We start from the raw sequence: 16,361 nt of genomic DNA on the forward strand, positions 1-16,361 counted from the left end.
GAGTTTACCGTATTTTACATTAAATGTTTGACAGTTACGGAAAACAGGAACATTTTGTAGTGGATATTTAAATTTCTTTAATATTTTTCATTAACTAAATACAATAAACAACAAATCAAAAGCTATGAAACACGGTCCCGCCGTTCTCGAGATATAAGTTTAAATAAACTCGACTGTTTTATTAAGATATAACATTGAATAATCGTATTTTAGCAGCACAATATAAATTAATACAAACTAATATAAAAATACATGACAAATAACAATACCATTTTGAAAACAGATTAAAAACCTTCTCCTAGTATCAATAGTCGTATCTTTGAAACATAAAGATGCCTTAAGTGGTGTATGAAGAAAGGCGAAAACTAAAATTGTATGAAAATAACAGTTCGTGTTTTTCATACAAACCTGAAATAGATTTCGTACTCCACCCTGCCCTACAATCTACGTAGTGTAAATGTGACATTGACAATGTTATCTACATATTATTGATGACGGAATCGTCATTTATAAACACAAAAAACTGCAGCGACTTTAAATGTGAAAGAAATCAATTATAAGCCTTTAATAAGATGAATCCGGGGTATTGAGATCAAAGACCGGAGCGTACTCCTCTCTCAAAGGGCGGCAACGCACTCGCAAGCCCTCTGGCATCGAGTGTCCATGAGCGGTGGTATCCCTTAACATCAGGTGAGCCTCCTGCCCGTTTCCCCCTGTTCTATAAAAAAAGACACCTTTCGACACTCGCCACACTATTTTTATATAATAGGGGGCAAATGAGCCTGCGTGACGCCCCAAAAGGGCAGTCATCGTAGCCCATAGACACCCATTTTTAGTGGGTGCGTTGCCGGTCTTTGAGGAAGGAGTACGCTCGAATTTTGATTAGTAGGTCGTTTCTCTCAGGGAAGACGCCTAGCTCGTCGATAGCCGATAGATAGGTCGCTAGTTGATTCCACAATTCGCTACTTCGCAAAAGGAAATGCCTTGTGAAACGGACTGTTGAAGATTTCCAGCCATCAGAACCCCTACGACATTGATTCCAAATATATTAACTGGTATGCAAATACTACCAATGTCGGCTTAGTGGTTTAAGCGTACGATTTGGATTCTTATTATAATGTATAATAAACGTCAAACAATAACGTGCCGTTCGTATGTTAAATTTACATAATATACAGATATCGAGGCACCATACTATGTGTATATATTAAGGTGTGTAGAAAAATAATTAAAATACTACATTTCTTTCGCTTGAAGTTTTATGTTGTCACTTATAACTAGGGTAAAGATTATCTTCCATTTCAAAAGGGTTTCCAGGTATGACTTGACACCGATGCCGTCAATTAATAAATTATTTCTGTATATAAAGTTCAATTTTAATATTAGCAAGCAAGCTATTAGAAAAACGGATATATGTGGTAATATATCCGTTTTCCGTACAAGCAACGTAATACTTTTGACAACAAAAACCATATATTAATTTTAACTGCGATGACGTCATTAATGAGTAAATAATTAACATTGAAGTTACGTTGTAACTGGTTAGTGCAAGGACTGTGAGTTATAACAATATATCCGAGATATCTATCAGGTCTAGACAACTAATAATTGATTTAAAAAATATTTCACATATTGAGTACAATTTATTTTAAAAAAATGCCAGTATTGTATTTATTTTTAAATGTTTTACTTTTGTCATATATAAGTCGCAGTAGTTAAATGAGAGAGTTAATTGAATCTCTCGACATTAATATTCAATTAAGTCGCTTTAGTTACGTCAGACAAGTGAGTGAATGAAACGTTTAACGAGTTTCCTAAACGTTGCTAGGCAACAATTAACCTAACCTAACCATTTACAATAATACAAAAAAATGGTGGAGTCGATAACATGTTTATAATTTACACACACAAATCGAAAACAGTAAAAGTAAAAAAAACCCTAAAAGTAATCAGCTGTTGACGTGACCGCCATCTTGTTTTACATTATTAATCGACACGCTGGCTTTCGGTCAGACAGATGGTTAAACGTTTTCGACGCTTCTTTATTTAAATCAAAGTGCTAGCAATTTGATTGAATATCCATCTTTAATTAACTTTTAGAGATTTAACTACTTTACTGCGACATATAAATTTATGAATATATGAAGAGACTTTCAAGAATAATAACTTTTTCTTAAAATGTTAGTAAAGTTATTTGAAATTATATAAAAGAAATATTTCGTTGACTTCAATAAATGTAATTAATATCTAAATATAAAAAAAGTGATTTAGCTTTTTAATGTAACACCCTGTAAACTAACAGTAAAGCACGGACTGTTTTGCAAATTCTAAGCATTATTGAATTACATAAAATTTACGAAATATGTTTTTTGATATTTTATAATATACACCATTGTAACAGAAACAAATAAAAACAATAATCTAGAATAATAATAGTTTAAAGTATGAACCAGAAGCTTGCGGCATCTATTAGACGTCAAAGAGTACTAAGCAGATTTGGAATTATGTATTCCGTTTTTTTGGAAATTCGCAAAACAGTCTTGTAGCTAACAAAATTAACAAAAGAACTTAACACTTAAAATACTTAACATTACGCATTTTCGGTGGTAAAGGCGCTTTTCTATCCACAACCAATCGTAACTATCACGAGTCGTAGTTTATAAAAACTCATTTATTATCTACAACTTGTAATAGCTACTGGTAACCTAGATACGATATTTTGCACCCTGGACTAACTCAAAAAGTTAGCCACTTTTATTGAAGCGCGGTTCTAGGTTCGATTTCCGGAGGAATATAATACGAATAGCACAAGACTGTCGGACTGATTCGAGGGAGAAATTTGTCCGCATTAGACCTTTTTCTTCATGTTACGCTTATATCAGCACAGTCATTGAAAGTTCAATAAAAGATAATAATTTAATACAAATAAATAGAAGTAGGTAATTTCAATTGTATAAATTATTGGCCGTACCAAAACAAGTTCAGCGACTCGATTCTCCTTATTTTACCTATTAGTATAACAAAGATTCCAAAACTTCATATTTGCTAACAAGAAGTTTTGGTCCTTCGGGCCGGAATAAAAAAGAAAATTTTCTTGATACAAAATCTTTGGAATTATGTTGTATACAAATAAATAAATTATGAGAATCAAGTTCAAGTTTTCGTAACTTAAAATATCAGATCTTTTTATAATTTGATCACCCGTATTTCAAAGAGCAATTTTTTATACGACTTTATTCGTGGGTTAAAAAAGGCGATCGTGTTACAACCTTTTTAAGTCTGAGCCTCAGATTTCTGTGCTAGCCTTCTGTGACTGACATGCCTACGCTTTGAGAATAACACGCTAAAGCAATTAGGCCCAAATTTATTAGATTGGTTCGATTACGATACTTCGAACACATTCGATATTTTTTAATTACTAGTAAAGCGTATTTTTAAGCGTCAAGAGCGAACTATGTATGTCAAATCCCATTGACAATTTGACATTACGTCACCCTATTTTAACATTTTGAAATACGAGCCCAAATTTAACCTAAACATGTACGAATGAAAAAAAACTAATGACGGTAGTATAGAAAAATATAAAAAAATAAGAGCAATATTGCACACGTTTCAAAAACTTTTACAGAAGCCAAAATCGAAAGAGAACAAAAATCAGTGTTACATACCGACACAACACCGATTGGTCCGATACATATATAAAATATATCTTACATATATCTAGAAATTAAACTATTATTTACTAAATATACAATCTAATATATCATTTTGTGTATTTTTAATATTTTACCGAGACGTTGCTTCGCCGTCTTCATACCCTTTTTCAGTCTTAGATCTGCAAAAAATATATTTTTGAATAAATATTTCATCAAAACGGATATATATTCAATTAATCCAGCAAAAAAGGAAGTAAAGGTAAGGTAAGAGTTACTTGCTAAGTTGCATGTACGCTCGGATTAAAACATACTATAATCCTTAATTAACTAAATCATGTTTTCTTACTTCATTCATTCATCTGAACTCAGATTTTTTTCTATAATAAATATACACTTGTCACCATTGATTAGATAATTAGAAACTCACTTTTGTTATTAGCTGGATTATGTACAGGCGGTGGAGGCCGACGGCTCTTAGTCGCTAGCACTGCACGCTTTGGATTCTGCAAAGTAGATAATATGTTATTATCTATATATATTTATATGAAATGTAAAAGATGAATAGAATGTAAATCTGTAACTGTGGCTTTGATATAATATTTTTAGATAAACCAGCAAGCTTGGGGCGGGAAGGCGTCATTAATAATAACTTGATTAGGTATCTACTTTGCCTAATGACTCATTCCTTTCGGAATCGAACCATAAGAAAGCGATAAGTCAGTTGGTCTCCTTTTTATTTAATTATGTTAAATATTTGTATTTGTAATGTAAAGAAATGTTAATAAACAAATAAAACTAAAGTCTTAGCAAAATTGTTCTCTAATAATCGTACCCTAGACCATGAGAAATGTGTTTTAAATAATAGCAATAAAAATGAATTAAATAAACCAGTACTAACCAAAGGCACCTTATCGACTGCGGTATTGGCTTGCGAAGCTGCGTGTAAAGCTGCGCGTACGCACTCGCGTCGTACGGCCGAACGGGCGGGGCCACGTAGACGTGGGACTAAACGACCTAAACGGGCGCGAGGTGACCACGATTCATCCCTGAAATAATATTTCCTTTAGATTTTGATTAAAAGTTAAAACTACTTTTGGTTACTTAAACTAATGTGTAATATAATATATTATATTAATTATAATAAGGGCCTGTTTCACAATGTATGGATAAAGTGCCAAATAGCTATGCAACACATAAATTATTCGAAAGGTAAAAGTTCCAAATAAGATACTTCGAATTTCATGACGTATAGCGCTATCTGACAGTCGTGAAACGCAAAAATACTATTTATCATACCAATAAGTAACAAATAGCTTATTTGGAACTTATCCGGACATTGTGAAACAGGCCCTAAAGTGTATAAAGGACAACTTTTATAAAAATAATCAATCATTGGCGCTGCAATCTATTTTAGGTCTGGGCCTCAGATTTCTCTATCTATTTCATGATCGTTTGTCAATCTAAGCCTCACGATTCCTCACGATTTGCTTCACCGTTCGAGCGAATGTGCTTGTAATTTTATTTAAATAAAATAATTAATTATAATTATTTTTAATATGCCTCTATTAAATCACTCACTTTTCGCTCTTCGCTTTGTTATCACTTCTATTTTTTGAAGTACGCCGTCGACGCGTCGACGTCCAATCATCGTCTTCATCAGAACTCATCTCTAGCGATGGATATACTGGAACAAATTGGTTTATTTAGAAGCGGTATTTAGTATACCACAGGAACTTAAGTCTAGATAAAAAAACAGTTGGATAATTAACTTAAATACGGATTTAGCTGTTACTGATTTAAATTTATGTATAGTGATAATAATATAAATTATGACTAAATGTTTAAAAATATTACTTCTGCCTTAATTTAGAACTGATTTCTAATTTTAATATAGTAGGATTGTTAGGAACTGTTATGATCGAGTCAATTAATTTAATTTGGTTAATCATTCAGATTTCTATTACTTTTAAGAATCACAATTTATTTCATTCATTTGTTTAGTTATTATTAAATTGTTTCATAGTTTTGAATCATTACTTAACGAATAAAAGTACGAATATTGTTTCGACCAATCACAACCTCGAGTGGGGCGCCATCATCACTTTGGACGGATGACAGTTCTGATTAAGTCAGTGGAGCATTGTGGTGATGAGACGGTGATGAGGTTAGACCGAGTAAATTGTGATTAAATATGAGATCAATGCAACCGGCTGCTGGTTAAAATTTAAGCTAATGTTATCAGCTGTAGTATTAAATGGAATCAATTTAAATTAAATATTATACAATAACTATTCATAAGCCCGCTAAAGATAATGTCAATATCGGTGGAGTGACGATATTTCTCCGACATATATATTATATTATCCTCACCATACTCCTCATCTCTATGGACCTCTTTGATAATATCCTCTTCATCATCGAAGTCCTCATCAGCACTAAAGGTTGTCGTCTTACGTGGCCGTTTACTACTTGTTGGCGTACTGGAACTAAGAAAATAGTAATAAATATAAAATGAACTGAACATGCAAATAGAAGAAAAGCAAGAGAAGAAATAATTGTTACCTCTCAGCCAATCTCTCGTTGGGGCTCGGCCGTTCCGGTGTCTCTACGTCGAAGGACCTCGGCGCCTGCGCTTCGAATCGTTCGCTGATGCTCAGCATTCCCGCCACCGCTGCGTCTTCACTATTAAATATAAAGTCATTAAACATTGTGACATAAGTCAGACGTCTGTCAATTTTTATGTAATATCAATTACGACTTTTGTTCTATGCTGAAGGTTGTTGTAATTGTGCATCAATGTGTTATGAAGAAATTGTCAACTACCGTAAGCACCAAAAGGAAATGTTATTAAGTACTAAGTACTATAAATGATTGGCCCAAGGCATAGCTTAAATGGGAATAGTATTAAAAATCATTGTATTTTGTATTTAAGAACGAATATCAACAATGTAATGTAATAAATAAATAAATAAATGATAACAAGTTAAAATATTACAAAAGAAGTCAAAAGTCAATCTCTACTTAACAACCAAAAAGTTATGAGTACTGATAACCGACCGACCATAGACCATGTCAAATTAGAAGGTAAAAATCTTTATGGAAATTATTATATAAGAAGTGTTTACACTGTTACAGAGTATCTGACCGATAGACTTTAATTTCTTTTATAAAAGTTAAGTTTATTGATAATGTTAAGTACATTCTCCTTTTCGCGATGTGAAGTTAATGCAAATAAATAATGTATCTTGTAAGAATAGAAATGTATTAACTATGGTGGAGCCCTGCCACAACATTGCTGTGCCTAACCAAGGTCCTTATTGTAATAAATTATAACGTGTAAAATATTTATATAAGGAATGCAATAAAGATTTGAGTTTGAGTTTGAAAAGATTAGCTGCTGAAAACTCACAACAGCTATACAGAAAAAAAATACTCAAACATTTTTTAAAGTATTGAACAATTGTCTAATGGAGCAAAAAGTGTGAGTGTGTGTGTATGAATTGGAAGTACAAAGTTAACTTACGTATCGGTGACTGGCTGTTCGCCTTCTGCCAGCACAGACGCCTGTATCAGAGACTCTATACCATTGACCGGAGCCGGCCGAGATCTGTATGCACTCGCTATTGGAAAAGAATAACTTCAGATAACTATTAAAGTGATTTACTTATATTTTACTATAAATGTCCCTAGAAGAGTTAATATATCTCAGAAACTACTTTGCATAAAACGTATATTACATATATGGAATTTAGCTTGTGCATATAAACGCAATAAAGTTTTTGATGAATATATTTTTGTTTCAATTTAACTGATAGATAATTGAGTTATATAACCTAACATTAGTTAAGTAACATATACAGTGTGCCCAAAAAGTAGTGTATCTAACGCAACTAGGAGTTAGGAGTCATCAGCTTGCAAAATTGTTCCACGGGAGATCCTAAAACTCACCCCCTGAGTTATAATTTATTTTGCGTTTTCATAAGAAATTTGACTTTTTTACCAATTCCTAATGGTCACCCTATATATATTTTTAGTAAATAACTAGAAGTGCAAACGAAACTATTAGCAATCATCGCACACTTGAAGCTAAAATGGTCCTTTAGTATTTACTATACTCATAATTTAACATTTAGTTTCCGATAATAGATATAACATACCATTCACTTAGATATAACAACTCATTAATAAGGCAAGTTAATTTTTAGTCAAAGTACTTCATTTTACATATACCTGAAGATATCCATACAACCGCCATTTAACTTTTCTTGCTATTCTTAGAAATATAGTGTATAAGTATGTGTCATAAGTCAAAAAATCTTTAGAAATTCGTAAATGCAAATCTTTTATCTGTATGTACATACCTGAATGTTGTCTATGGCTATTTTTATGTTTGGCCGGCCTCCTCCTCGCTGGAGCCGGTTCATCCACATACAAATCCCCATCTTCGTATTCGTACGTATTTGACATTCTCCGCCTAACAGCTCTTTCTGAACGACGAACCGGCGTGGCGGGAGTGTTTTCTGGTGCCTTTGGTTCTTGTATTACCTGAAAAGAAAATGGATAACTTTTCTTTATGAAGGAGGAAGAGAGAGCGTTGGTATCGCGGAGACCGTGGTATTGGTATTATCTTAGTCACTCAGCTAACCAGGGGCGAGAAACTCACCAGAAATTGACTCCGAAAGAATTGAGGCATTGAGCTCCCCAGGGTATAACCCAGGGAATTTGTATGAAGTTACTTCTCTACTACTCGTTACTTTAGAGTCAAACATTAGATATTAATTGTAGTTATGATTATTTTTTAATAATATTAAATAGTACTAAATGCATAGCAGTCATAATTAGACACAAGAAAATCATAATTATAATATACTGCAACCAATTGAGTGCTATTTTTACGTGGGCCGGCAACGTACTCGCAACCCCTCTGGCATAGAGTGCCCATGTGCGGCGGTATTACTTAACATCAGGTGAGCCTCCTGCCCGTTTGCACCCTGTTCTATATATAAGAAAATGAAATAAAAATATATATATATGTAGAGAGAAAAAATTATATTGCGCTTGCGAGCCCTCTGACAATGTGAGTGTCCATGGGCGGCGGTATGACTTGACATCAGGGGTCCTGCCAGTATGTTCATTTTGTTACATAAAAAAATCATGATATGTTAATATTAACTCACGTATTGGTACTGATGTGCGATCGCCGTCTCGTACGAAGGCAGCTGCGTATGCGCGGGTGTGGGTACGTATACGCCGTTTGATTGCGTACTTGACGTACTATACGCCGCGCCCTGTTGCATTATAAAACATTAATAAATTTAAAAATTTCTGATTCGGTTGAAAAAATAGAAATTAATTTCTAAATTATTCACTTTCAACATACATATTCATACATACGATCGTAATGAACTTTCTGAATGTGCGCAAAACCTTACCTTAGACCCAAAAAGCCTACTTCACCTACTTGACGAATAAAAAAAATGATCACAAAACAGATAATCAAATCTGAGGTTAGATATAAAAGACTGTAATTTTATTTTGGTCGAAACTTAAAAATCACCTAACAAATACTATGAATAAAGAGCTATATTGGTTTACTTTTGAGAAAACACCTTTTAAACCAGGAAGATTTTTTTAAATAATTTCTAGAGTACAAACGACTTAGAGTCCATCAAGAAAAGAGCGTACCAATTATTAAAAGGCCGGTAACGCACTCGCGAGCCCTCTTGCATTGAGAGTGTCCATGGGCGGCGGTATCACTACCATCAGATGAGCCTCCTGCCCCTTTGCGTTTGTTCTATAAAAAAAAAACAAACAGTATTTCTTGAATATTACCTGATGCGCCGGAACGACATCTGTATATCGCTGATAGGTTTCATATGCAATTTCAGTGGCCGGTTGTATTCCATACTGCTGATAAGAGCCGGGTTTAGCTGTCTCCGAGTATTGGTAGTCTTGTTGAATATCCTCTGCCGAGTACATACCTAACAAAACACTTCATATTTTAGTACAAAAGTAATTATGATGAAGTCATTATATATTGCTTGATGACGGAACTACTAAATATAGAACTTGTTGAAAAAAAACAATCTGAAAAGTATAGGTCTGTCTGTAGGTATAATACTTATACGGTGCTCAGATTTTTTTATACTTTGGAAAGGCATATAGTCTATGTTACTATAGGGTATAATAGAATTCAACATAGCATTCCAATTGTAAAGTGTATTTAAGTAGGTAATAGTTTTGCATTAATGTTAAGGACAGACGGACAAACAGAGATGACCACTTTACATCTAACTTATAACCCTCTGCCTAATCTGTAATAACTCACCAGGTCCATAGCTGATCTCCGGTCCCTCTAACCTTACATTGGCTTGAAGATTCTCATTAGTATACAACACTTCTTCATGATAATCTCCGATGTCCTTCTTTGAAATGGTCCATTGCTGTATGGGCTTGAGGCGATCAGACCGGATTAAGTGAGACTTGAGAATTGAATGCTCGGGAAGGCTGTATGGTGGAGGCTCTTGTGATGATGACGGGGATCTGTGGATTATTTATTTTCATTGTAATTGTTTCGACTGTTTATCAAAATAAATATTAAGATACTAAATGACCTGATGAAATTCGTATCACCTACATATTATATATTATATTTTAGTTGGCTATCAGTTTTATTTCTAAAAAGACAAATACATTAAATTATTTTTCTGCTAGGAACAAATTTTATGTTTTTTGTTTTTTTTAGACCTTTCTTAACGTAAAATATTTTAAAATCATAATAATTACTAGTCATTCTCTAGTTTTAGCAAGACAAACAAACATAAATTTATATGACACTTTTCAGTATGTGGGTAGTTAGTGCATTTTTTTATTATTTATTTTATGAAGTGAAATGAAATTTCAAAAAATCTTAATTGTTAAACATTTCTTATTGAATGAATACATCGATATTTTTTATATTTGATTTTTTTTAACCTAAAAATTTTGTCTAAATATTATAAAATAATAAAAAAAACTTACACTTTAACCTTCATGTTTTTCTTCTCTTGCCTTTCTTCATATGCATTATCCTGGTAAGCGACCTCATAATTTTGATAAAACTTCTCAGGAACTTCCTTTTCAACTACGTACTTCACGTCACTATTGACGTACTTTGCATCGGCTACATATTTAATATCTGTGGAATATCTGTCGGTGAATGTGACCTCTTTGTTGTCAATATAGAATTTGTCCGCATACAACTTTTCTTCTATAAAGTCGCCATTTTGTGTGTTTGGAGTCATATGCATTATTGGTTTTGGAAGAGTTAGTTTTAACGATTTCTTTTGAGTATTCGGCTGCTTCTTATTATTCGGTTTTGTGGGCGAAACGGTTTTAATTTTACTATCCTGAAATGTTAATTATAATAATTTGTACAAGCATTGGTAATTGTGGAGCAAAATAACAGATGTTTCCAACAGCCTCATGATCTTTACTATGTAAATTGAGATTATTCAATGTCCTATCGTATTTTGTCGGCAGAACCTGAGACTGCACAAAAAAGATTTCTGAATGTTAGAAAATAAATAGTACTACTGTTTTTCCTGATAAAATACACAAACATACCTTATCCTTACTAGTGCCGCTCCGTTTTTCCAATACCCGTAATTCTTTACACAACTCCCGAACAAGTTGTCCAGAATTAAGACATTTCGGAACATTGTCACGCTTCGAAGTGTCCGTCTGCAATAAGTTAACTAGTCAGTTAATTGAATCCGGATCGAAGGACCAAAACATTTGTTGAGACTTAGACATTACATTTATGTACTATATTTATTGTCTTTGTTAGCAATTGCCTTGGCATTATACTGCTCTGTCGTGTAAAAACTTTGGACCTATTATTATTATTATACTAACATAAAAACCATTGTGTCAAACATCAAAACACAAAAAAATCTTCGCGATTAATAAAAGTCGTGGAGATTTTATTGACAGTTCTCGGTTCAGATACTTGATTTGAGAACTGGCAGTCAATGTAAAATTAGAAGCATTAAATGTACATTTTTTTTCGTTGATTGACGTTCATAAGTATACATTGTGTTACCTATATGAATAAATGATTTTTGACATTTGACTTTTAATAGATTGGCTGTTTAGACAGTTAATACATTTTTAATGTTTGAGTAAAAGAGAGATTGGAAATATTGAATAATTTCTAGGCAGATAAAATCCTACTCAAGTTTATTTTAAAGAATTAGGTTGGTCTTTCTACCCACAAACACAGTAACATCCTATAGACCAGCGTCCGTTAAATAATGTTTAATTAATAACCCTTACACTTTTCAAAGCATGCCATTCCTTAAGAGCATTTGACAATATCTTTATCCCGCGAAGTAACAATGGGGGTAAATCCACTTGTGGTGGTGGAATATAGCTTTCACTCAGGGTAAAATCTTCGTCCTGAAAATAACACAAAGTATGAAAATTTTTATCCAGAATCGATATCGAACCAAAAAAGAAGACGGAGCCAGAAAGAATCGAATTCATTGGAATGATTAAAAATAAATTAAGCTACGTTTGTATATGTTATGCTAAATGGAAAAAGTCCATCTGTTGCTCGGTTTCAATGCAATTAAGAATTAAATAAATAAATAAACTTACATTTTTTAGTATACTTTATATGTTACACCTTTTGTAAATGGTAAACTAGATATCTAAGATGCTATTCTTGCATAAGATACTTGGCGAGAGAACGTTGCGGTATTTGCTATCGCGGCTTATAAATAGTCTACCCAAACAGATAAAAGATAGCCCTAACACTAACCAACATAAATTCAAAATTAAAAAAAAAACTACTTTTACATGCATTTGTCGCGCTCCTAAACAAGACTGCTATGGTTGCATTAATACTAACCACAGCGGATTTTTAATGTAACATATTGTGATATACTATATTATTTTTGAAAATAAAGATAAAAAAAAAACTTATCCAATTATTTGCAAATACCCTCAAAAACATACCTGTGTTTCCTCATTATGCCTCCTCAGCATCGCCAACAAATGTGCTCCAGCATACCAATGCATTGCCTCGAACAAAGGATAACGGAACATTGTCGGTGTTTCTACCCGGCTCTCTATTTCATATATCCTAGAAAATAACAAAATCCAAGATGAACAAAATTATTTTAATTGAACATAAAACAATTCCTGGCTGTTCAATTATATAAGAAATCATTTATTAATTATTAATTAAACTAAAGTTCCATTCGATTAATTAACAGTTATTTAAATATTGATAAGTATATTTTTTATTCAGACATTAGCCGTGCGACTGGAATACAAATTTTTCCTTTATATTCAGAAAATTAATCTACTATTGGAAAGCCTAATGCTATATCAAATCCACAAAAGAACATATAACTTACTGCAGCTGCATTTCAATGGCATATGAATGCAATAAATTTCCCCCAAACACGAGTGAATCACACGGAGTGTATACAGCATGTATCCATCCAGATGGAATAAATAATGTTTCACCAGCACATAACTCCGCAGTTCCATACCACTCCACCTGGAAATTCCAAGCTATAGATCAGCTGGTGGGGTGGCAGCAGCACAATTATTAATCTATTTCACTGATATTTCTAAAGGCATATTCTGTATATTACAATATCAAATTATTACTAATTGATATTAAACAAAATCTTTTTGTATTCTTACCATATCACCAAAGAACTTCTCATTTTGATTATTAGCAGCACTCCATTGTTGATAAAGCGCTAAATTAGTTGATGTTGGGGGTACCAAGTAGAATATCTGAAAGTGAAGTTAATTTAAAAGAAAGAAATATTCAAAGTTGTTTTACACTACAGAAGTTAATTTCCCAGAACCAAGACAAATTAATTATATTACATCATATTTTTACCATGGACAAATTAAATACACAATACAAACTTACCTTTCGCCCATGCAATACATGGTACCAAACAGTGGTACCGCCAAAGTCCACATGGTAATCCGTATATGATCCACCTGCTGACATAAGGCAGTATTTCTGTACAGCTGGTTTGGGCCGCCCTTCAGCAGCACCGCCCGCCCAAACCCGTTCTGCCCAATCTAGACGGCGGGCTAAGCCTGGAGGCTCTACTAGTGGCGACATGCTGCAAGAATGTTTATCAACTTAAGAAGTAGGTATTTTGAATCATGCAATAGGAAAAAATAAACCAATTACTACTATAATTACTTACACATGTCAGAAAATACATAATGAACATGAACATGGGAAATTCAATATAATGCTATTTTTTTAATCAGCAGCATTAAATTGAAAGAATTCTTTGGGTTCTTCAAAAAAAGAGCCTAAAATTTAGTATATATGCTTTATAATTAAAATCTAAATCCATTTTCTACTTACTTTGTTTCACTAAATTCCAAACTAAGTACATTCAATACTTTATCATCCCTGTGTTCCGGAGGTGTCTCAAAGTACTCTACAAAATCTGAAAGTGGCATTCTGAGGGTTGACTGTTTTCTTACATCTATCACTTCCACCTGAAAATAATAAAAAAATTGTAAAAGAACATTTTAAACTTACAAAGGAAAAGGCAAAAAAGTTCAGAGAATTAATCATGTATCGGGGTAATCAGCCTTATTTAGGGATTTAAGAAACCTCACATAGATACTAATTCTATAGTCATGTGGGCCTTTAAAAATTAGATACTATTACAATTGGAAAACAACAGTTTAGTTTCGTTAGATACAAGGTAATGCAGGGTTAACTCACCTCCAATTGTGCACCACAGAATCTTAAAACTGATCTTACATTGAATGATGCTGAATTCGGGACTTTCATGTCCAATCCCTCTTTACTGTGAAACATGATAGGTCTAGTGAAACCTGAAAATTTATTTATTTATTAACACTTGCTGCAGGTACACATTTCTATCGTGAAGTTTTAAAATAAGAATGTATTCATACAAATTTCTAAGCCTATTGTGTTATGTGAGTATCCATGGGCCAAAAAAATATAGATGATTAAAAAGCAGTTACTGGACTTCTGCTATAATCATGTCTTCTTAGACTAAATTAACTACTGGGACCAAATTCTGGAGTGGTTTTTAAAATTAGTTAAAATTAATCAAACTGTTTATTTCATAAAATCAAAATCTATTTCCAACCCTGTTTATAATGTAGTATTTGTTATTTTTAAAAATCACTAACCATTATCCTGTACAAATTCTTCAATGAACTGTTCAGGACGGATTCTCTGTAAGGCGGCCTGTGTTGGTCGCAGTGGCCTTGCCGCCAATGCTCGCACCCACGCTGGAGTCCCAGCTTGGGATGGTCGAGTTTCAGCTCCAATTTCATATCGATCTGCTCTGTGATTATTTGTTGGGAATCTTGCTGCAATAAAAAAGGTGATTATGAATACTATTCTTTCATCTAGTAGCCTCTTTAACAATATACAACATTAAATTAACTTTAGGATCATCATTATTAATGAAATACAATTTTATTACCTGATAAACATACATTAGGATTAGATGCATCGTAAAAAATCAAATAACTACTAGCCTAAAAAAGTTTAAAAACCTGGTATTGACATTCTACCTTTATCTATTCCTTACTAATTAATGGTATAAAATACCTACATAATATTGCATAATAATAAGCTAAACAATACTTACAGACAGAAGGGCCATACGTTGGTTCACATTTTGGACAGTGATACTTGTCTATATCATCTGAATGATATATTTTTACATTTACACAACTGTAACAAAACAATTTGAGCTACATTTTTATGTTAGATTTATTAAAATGGCTATAATTCCACAACAAATAATTCCTACATATTAAGTAGATCTTTATAATGGTTAAAAAATGTAGTTCTATGGATTTAGATACATTAAATTTTGACAAAGGCCCAGGAAAAGCGCGCATAGCGCTCCATGGTGACCAAGAATGTAAACAAATAGTTTTAAGGAGAAACCATGAAAACATATTCATAACTTATCGAGAGACCACTATAGTTAATTTAAATGTACACTTATAAAGGCAATAATCACGTATAATTATATAAAAACCGCATAAAACATAATAGACAACATGATGGCCGAAGTGCGGAGTGCTGTACAATTGATTTATTATTTCTTCACACACAGTACCACTTTCACTTTGAAATTTATACTAATTTGGAATTACCTTCCATGAAACCATTCTCTGCAGCAGTCACACTCTATCATAAATTGTCCAACATTATATGGTTGACCACACAAACAATAAGTTTCCTTCGATGACGCCATTTTGATGGCGAATAGACAATTCTCGTACTTTTTTTTACCACGTTGATTAGAGATGCCATTATACCACGAACCACCACATTTAAGAAACCATAGACATACAAATATAGTGATCTTAAAATTAGTATGACATCGATTTGAATATAAATATATTTGTATTAATTTACTTTATTATTTACTACGCAACGATTTTCTATAAATTTATTTAAGGTGGTATACATACAAGCACATTTTAATTGAACATACTGCCATCTGGTTAACATTAATCTAAACTTGATCGTAAGCTTACGCTTAACGCTGCGTGCTGTAATAAGTAGCTAGGTATTACATCTATGAGAAAAAAGACCACAAGAGTTATAAAGAATCTATTTTTACAGCTGTTAAAGTTACACGAGATTAGGTGATATGTACTTATGACATAGGT

The 16,361-nt window shown here is 32.9% G+C and overlaps 1 protein-coding gene across 1 annotated transcript; it reads right to left on the reverse strand.

Annotated features, from left to right (window-relative positions):
• Positions 1–3,380: 3,380 nt before the first annotated feature.
• On the reverse strand, positions 3,381–15,967 carry LOC111002389 (histone lysine demethylase PHF8). The gene is made up of 23 exons (XM_045632031.1): positions 15,840–15,967; positions 15,323–15,408; positions 14,856–15,038; positions 14,419–14,531; positions 14,050–14,186; positions 13,594–13,795; positions 13,356–13,451; positions 13,061–13,206; positions 12,657–12,783; positions 11,973–12,095; positions 11,262–11,378; positions 10,677–11,044; positions 9,985–10,199; positions 9,489–9,637; positions 8,834–8,944; positions 8,018–8,201; positions 7,180–7,276; positions 6,219–6,338; positions 6,027–6,142; positions 5,235–5,340; positions 4,555–4,702; positions 4,084–4,159; positions 3,381–3,835 (listed from the first exon to the last, which is right to left on the reverse strand). The coding sequence occupies exons 1-23, from the start codon at positions 15,938–15,940 to the stop codon at positions 3,756–3,758; spliced, it is 3,201 nt and encodes a 1,066-aa protein (XP_045487987.1). The 5' UTR covers positions 15,941–15,967; the 3' UTR covers positions 3,381–3,755.
• Between the last annotated feature and the right edge of the window lie 394 nt (positions 15,968–16,361).

Source organism: Pieris rapae, chromosome 18 (genome assembly GCF_905147795.1).
Source record: "Pieris rapae chromosome 18, ilPieRapa1.1, whole genome shotgun sequence".
In the NCBI taxonomy this organism is placed as follows: domain Eukaryota; kingdom Metazoa; phylum Arthropoda; class Insecta; order Lepidoptera; family Pieridae; genus Pieris; species Pieris rapae.

Excerpts from the sequence above, each read along its gene's own strand:
- LOC111002389 (XM_045632031.1), bottom strand. The coding sequence starts at position 15,940 with ATGGCGTCATCGAAGGAAACTTATTGTTTGTGTGGTCAACCATATAAT. Across the intron at positions 15,409-15,839 it reads AGAGAATGGTTTCATGGAAG|TTGTGTAAATGTAAAAATAT; the intron begins GTAATTCCAAAT and ends GTTTTGTTACAG. Across the intron at positions 4,703-5,234 it reads AACAAAGCGAAGAGCGAAAA|GGATGAATCGTGGTCACCTC; the intron begins GTGAGTGATTTA and ends ATATTATTTCAG.